This window comes from Myotis myotis, unplaced genomic scaffold (assembly GCF_014108235.1).
Source record: "Myotis myotis isolate mMyoMyo1 unplaced genomic scaffold, mMyoMyo1.p scaffold_m19_p_13, whole genome shotgun sequence".
In the NCBI taxonomy this organism is placed as follows: domain Eukaryota; kingdom Metazoa; phylum Chordata; class Mammalia; order Chiroptera; family Vespertilionidae; genus Myotis; species Myotis myotis.
Genome location: NW_023416317.1, coordinates 487,057 through 493,311, shown reverse-complemented (window position 1 = coordinate 493,311; position 6,255 = coordinate 487,057). Strand labels below are relative to the sequence as shown.

The 6,255-nt window shown below is 48.9% G+C and overlaps 1 protein-coding gene across 1 annotated transcript in view; it reads right to left on the bottom strand.

Moving 5' to 3' along the window:
• Positions 1 to 549: 549 nt before the first annotated feature.
• Positions 550 to 6,255, bottom strand: part of SHQ1 (SHQ1, H/ACA ribonucleoprotein assembly factor) — a 122,671-nt gene continuing 116,965 nt past the window's right edge. Inside the window, exon 11 of the mRNA XM_036331551.1 lies at positions 550 to 1,535. Within this exon, the coding sequence (XP_036187444.1) occupies positions 986 to 1,535 (550 nt within the window). The 3' untranslated portion in view covers positions 550 to 985. The remainder of the gene's footprint in view (positions 1,536 to 6,255) is intronic.

Here is a 6,255-nt window from a genome sequence, read left to right as displayed (position 1 = left end):
CATAGAAAGGGAGGGGACTGACAATTCTCGGGGGGAAGGAAGTGTGGGGGTGTGGGAAGAGACTGGACAAAAATCGTACACCTATGGACAAGGACACTGTGGGAGGGGGGTAAGGGTAGGTGGTGGGGTAGGAACCAGGTGGAGGGGAGTCATGGGGGGGAAAAGGAACAACTGTAATAATCTGAACAATAAAGATTAGAAAAAAACTGGCAAGAGATTTGAACAGACATTTCACCAAAGATATGTGAATGACAAGTACACAATGAAAAAATGCTCAACATTGTAAGTCTTAAAATAGGCAAATTAAAACCACAATGAGATACAGCTGCATACCTACTAAAATGGTAAAATTTTAAAAAGCTGACCATACCAAGTAATGACAAGAATGTGAAAGAACTATAACTCTTATACACAGCTAGTGGGAACGTAAAATGGTATAGCCACTTTGAAAAGCAGTTTAGCAGTTGTTTAAATTGTTAAACATACACTTACCATGACTGCTCAGTCATTCCACTCCCAAGAGAAATAAGCATATGTCCACACAAAAGCTTGCACAGAAATATTCATAACAACTTTATTGGGAGAGCGGTGGGGTGGGCGCCAGGGCACCATGAGTACACTTGGAGCTGAGGTAAGTACAGTCTCTTAATCGCAAAGATGACTGATTTGGTGCATGTGTCAATGCCGATTGCATCGTACTCTTGAAGTGTGTGCAGCTTATTGCATGTCAAATATATCTTGGTAAAGCTTTTGAAGATATTAATGGCTCCACATTCAAGGGATTCTGGCAAAACTATTGTTTTCCATCTTCAGATACTAATTATACTTTGGTATAAGTACTTCAGAACTTTATTTTTAAAGCAGCAGGAAGGAAACTAAAAGTTACCAACATTGCTCATTAAAAAACTATGTTGTATACTTTAAGAAAAAGTACAAGTAAAAGTGAAGAATTCTCAGTCAGTAACTAAAACCACACCTGACATTCTCACCCACAAATGGAACCCTCACCGCCCGTCCCTGGGAGGGCGCCGTCTGCTTGTGCCCTGCGGGGCCCCGGAGCGGGACCCTCGGGCGCTGAGAGCTGCACCGCCGTCTCCAGTTGCTCTCCAAGCTCCTCTATCAGAGGCCTGGCTCCCCCAGAGGCCCGCGCTGAGGCCAGTAGCTCTCCCCGACAGGCATCAGCCCTTGGGACAGCCAAGCGTCCGCACAGCCCATGGCCATCAACAAGCAGGGCGCGGCTTTCGTCAAGAACGGGGCCTTGCAAGGACCGTCCTCTCCTGGCTCCCCTGCCTGCGAGCCCCTCTGGCTCTGAGTCTGGGTCTGCGGTCCCGGCTGAGGAGGTGCTGCTGTCAGAGTCCTCGGAGCCACTGGCCTCAGAACTGGAGGGTGGTGTTGGCCTGGAGGCGGGGCGGGCTGCTTCTTCCTCACAGACGAGCAGTGCAGCTGCCTCCAGTTCATTCACTTCCAACCCCAGCTGGGCCTTTGTCAGGGGGGCTTCCTTCAAGGCTTCTGCAAGAGCTGCCAACCTTGTGGACCTTGGAAACCATGGAAGAAGAAGAAACAGTCAGATATTCATTACCTGGCCTGTGGGCACAGGGAGCCATGCTTAAAGCAATGACGCCCTAGAGCTGATGCACCCTTCCCATGACACCAGGACACACGCCCAGCAGATCAAAGCCCTCACTGATACGGAGCCGGTCACGCATGACTGGGAGCCCGCGAGCCTTCCTTTATGATCTCAGGATGAAGAAGGGCCTTGTAGCCAAGACTCAAAATCCAGAAGCCACAAAAGCAAAGCAAAAATGGGCAACTTCAACTAACAGAGACCAGCAACGTCTGTAGCAAAACACTAAAGCCATCGCTACTGAAGTCCAAGGCTGTGTGCAAATTGAGAGAAGTACCCGCAGCTCCTATCACAGCACAGGCCCCATGTCCACAACCCACCAGTGACACGGATAAAAGATGTCAGCAGGCAACTCTGACCGAAGGAAACACAAATCCTCTTGAATATATAAAAAGGTATTTAACTTCAGTCAAATAAGCGAAATACAAATTGAAGTCACACAGATAGTGTTTTTACTTATCAAATTGCAAAAATCCAAGCATTTGATAAGTGCTGTGGGGGAAGGTGCCACCATTCGCTGGTGGTAAGAGAGGAAACAGGCACAGCCCCACAAGGAGCACTTGGCAATAGCTTTCAAAATGGGAAATGTCCATACTCCTGACCCAGCAAAACTGTTTTGGAAATTAAACACATGTGCTACACAACACAGGCCCGAGGTTTTTACTGCACCATTGCGTTTAGTGCCTCAAATGGGAAACAACCAAATGTCCATGAATCCGGGACCAGCGACTAATCCTGGCACATCCATACCAAGGATGTAAGTCTATAGCTGCATAAAAAATAAAGCATTCCATGAGCCAACCCAGACCCATTGTTTATTTTTAAGTCTTTGTGAACATAATACCTATTCAAAAGCTTCAAATGTACAACAAAGAAAAAAAGCAATATTAGAGAGTAGCATAGACTGCTTTTTATTTTTTTTTATAAAAAAAAGTTTCATGATATTTCAGAAAATATTTTTCTAAATCTGTCACATTCTGTTATACTGAGTAAATAAACTTTTCATTAACTTGGAAGTACTGAGTTTTTTGTTTTTGCAAGAAGCAACACAAAACATATTGCAGTTCTCCAAACATGGTCTTCATTGCTCTACAGAGGAATCTGATGTGACTACTGCGCAAAGGGGCAGCAAGTGAAGAGGTCATGGCTCTGCTTCCCTAACTTCAAGGTTAAATAAGTGTAGTCTGTCCCATATTTTGAGCATGAGGCTTCATTTTTTTTTCTTTTTTAAAATTTATTTTATTGATGTTTTACAGAGAGGAAGGGAGAGGAATAGAGAGTTAGAAACATCCATGAGAGAGAAACATGGATCAGCTGCCTCCTGCACACTCCTACTGGGGCTGTGCCCACAACCAAGGTACATGCCCTTGACCAGAATCGAACCTGGGACCCTTTAGTCCACAGGCTGACGCTCTACCCACTGAGCCAAACCGGTTAGGGCAAGGCTTCATTTCAATAGAGCTGAAGAGAATGGAACCTGCAGGGGGAGCCACTGAACAAGGTGGTAATTTTCATCTACGCGCCAACATATATTTGAGACACTTCTGTTTCAAAATATTTAGCGTAATAATGAGTTTGTGCAGCATAGCTTCCCCTGCCCTGCCTCTCCAGTGTAACCACAAACAGAAGCTCCACTATAAGGTGTCTGTGTCCTGGGGAGGGGGGGGTACAGTGGGGAGGACGGGATAAGGGCAATAGTCATCACTGATGGGCAACTCCCTCCTATGTGGGGACAACCCTGTTTCAGTGCTGGACTTTCCAGAGCTGAGGAAAGGGACGGTGCCCAGGGTAAAGCGGAGACGAGGTGAGATTGGCAGAGTCAGTAATTCCCCAAAGGGCTAGAAGCCTGGCATGACATCTGGCCAGTGGCGGCAGCTTCAAGCATACTGATGGAGTAGACGGCTGTAATATAATGTGCATCCATGTTCAGGACCGTTGTTGTTGATGTCCACCATACGTGTACACTGAAACTTCACTTCCAGTGGTGAAGGGCTCAGCCTGAGCATGAGCTGGGACATCTCTCCCCTGAGGCCCTATCAGCCTGAGAACTGGCCACAGCCTCTCTCTTGCTGAGGGAGGTCCTGTCCGCACGACACAGCTTTACAAAATAAAGAGCAATGACCTTGGGGGAAAAAACCATGTCTCTTATTAAGCTGTGATATTAGAAATATATATTTTCAAATAAATGCTTTTCTTCAGTAAATGTGAGAATATACATATCCCATTTTTAATAGTCATGACAAATACTTTCCACAATACATGAAGAATGATGTTTCACAAACATCACTGCACAGCCCCACGAAGAAGTTTCAGTTTTATTCCCACACTAGTGGCCCGGTGCACGGATTCATGCACACTGAAAATAAAATAATTATGGTCCAGCTCCCAGGTGCTGAGGTGACCCCCACCGCTGCCGCTGGTTGCCATCTGCAGGGCAATCGGTTGGGGCCAGGCCACCCACCTGGCTCCCTCAGCAACTGGGAGCTGGCCCCACGCCCCCCGGCTGGTCACCAATTGCCCCACAGATCAGCCCCCACTTGCACCCACCTTAGCTTGGCACCACCCACTCACCTGCTCCACCATCCCATCACAGTCCCACTGTCATGGGGGCCCACTGGAGCTGGCAGCGCCTTCATTGCTGCCCACTGCCAGCACCGGGTCACCAACGCCCATCATGTCCTGGGCCACTCTCTGGTGGACAGCGCATGTCACAGTGAGCAGTCGAACGACTGCCCAAAGGGACAATTTGCACATCAGGCTTTTATTATATATGACTACAGATGATACAGAAGCCAAAGGTCTGAGCCCTGCTGGCCTTCCCAGCCACAAGGGTGCAGCGCCAAAGGCTGCGCAGTGCTCCTCCCGACCCCGTGGGTGTCCAGGCCTGAAGAGTTTCACCTCTGAGGACCTCCTTCCTTCCTCCCTTCCCAATTGGAGCTTGATTCCACATCCCCAAATAAGCCAATTCTGATTGGCACAGCCCAGAATTCTCCAAAGAACCTATGACTGATATCTCTCACTGAGCAATCTCAGAGTTGATTCCAAGTCTGCCACTCCCTGAAGTATATACACCTAAGCTTTAACTACAGAGGTTGAGAATAAGAGAAAAGTGCTGAATTATTTTGGTGGATATTAGTAAACACTACAGTAGATAAGTCAATTCAAGTTGAAACTACTTTGATCGTTGTTATTATCCTATCTAATAATAGAGAAACATGGTAATTAACCGTAACTTCACTACCCTTCCCATTGGCTAATCAGTGAGATATGCAAATTAACTGCCAACCAAGATGGCGGCCAGCAGCCAGGCAGCTGAAGCAAACAGGAGGCTTGCTTGCTCCAGTGATGGAGGAAGCCAACATTCCCTGCCTGCCGCTGCCGGCCTCTGAGCTTGCACTCTAAGAAACAATGTTGCAATTACAGAAGCTAAACAAACCCCAGAAACCTGCCTTCAGCTGTCAGAGCTGGAGCGAGCAGGACCACAACAGTGTTACAATTATAGAACCCAAACAAACCCAGATACCTGCTTTCAGCAGCCGAGGTCTCAGAGCTGGAGCCGAGCCTCAGAGCTAAAGCCGCTCTCAGCTCCAGTGACAACCATAGAAGGTAAATAAATCCCAGAATAAAAAAAAAAAGGAAAAAAGGAGAGGTTGGGAGCTTCAGTCACCCGCCAGCCTGAAAACAGCCCTCAGCCCCTCACCCAGACTGGTCAGGCACCCCAGTGGGGACCCCCACCCTGAAGGGTGTGTGACCAGCTGCAAACAGCCATCATCCCCTCATCCAGGCTGGCCAGGCACCCAAGTGGGACCCCCACCCTGAAGGGGGTGTGACCAGCTGCAAACAGCCATCATCTCCTCACCCAGGCTGGCCAGGCACCCAAGTGGGACCCCCACCCTGATCCAGGACACCCTTCAGGGCAAACCAGCTGGCACCCACCCATGCACCAGGCCTCTATCCTACATAGTAAAAGGGTAATACGAAAACTGACCCTAACAGCAGAAAGACTGGGAATGACTGGTCACTATGACACACACTGACCATCAGGGAGCAGATGCTCAATGCAGGAGCTGCCCCCTGGTGGTCAGTGAGCTCCCACATGGGGGAGCTCTGCTCAGCCACAAGCCAGGCTGATGGCTGCCAGTACAGCGGTGGTGGTGGGAGCCTCTCCTGCCTCCTCAGCAGCGCTAAGGATGTCCGACTGCAGTTTAGGCCTGCTCCCCGCTGGCAAGTGGACATCCCCCGAGGGCTGCCGGGCTGCCAGAGGGATGTCTGATTGCCATCTTAGGCCAATCCCCAGGGGAGCCAGCCTAAGCCAGCAGGTGGTCATCCCCTGAGGGGTCCCAGAGTGCGAGAGAGCACAGGCCGGGCTGAGGGTCCCCCCTCCCCCTCTGAGTGCACAAATTTTTGTGCACCGGGCCTCTAGTCTATTATAAAAAAGTTTTATCTGTCATTTACAACAGTATACATTTGGAATTTCAAAGTCCCTCATCTGTAATCCTGGCTCTTTTCAATAAGCATACCCCTCACATGTTGGGATTAAAAAGAGTCAACTCGTCCCAGCCAGTTTGGCTCAGTGATTGGAGTACTGGCTTGTGGACTGAAGGGTCCCAGGTTTGATTACAGTCAAGGGC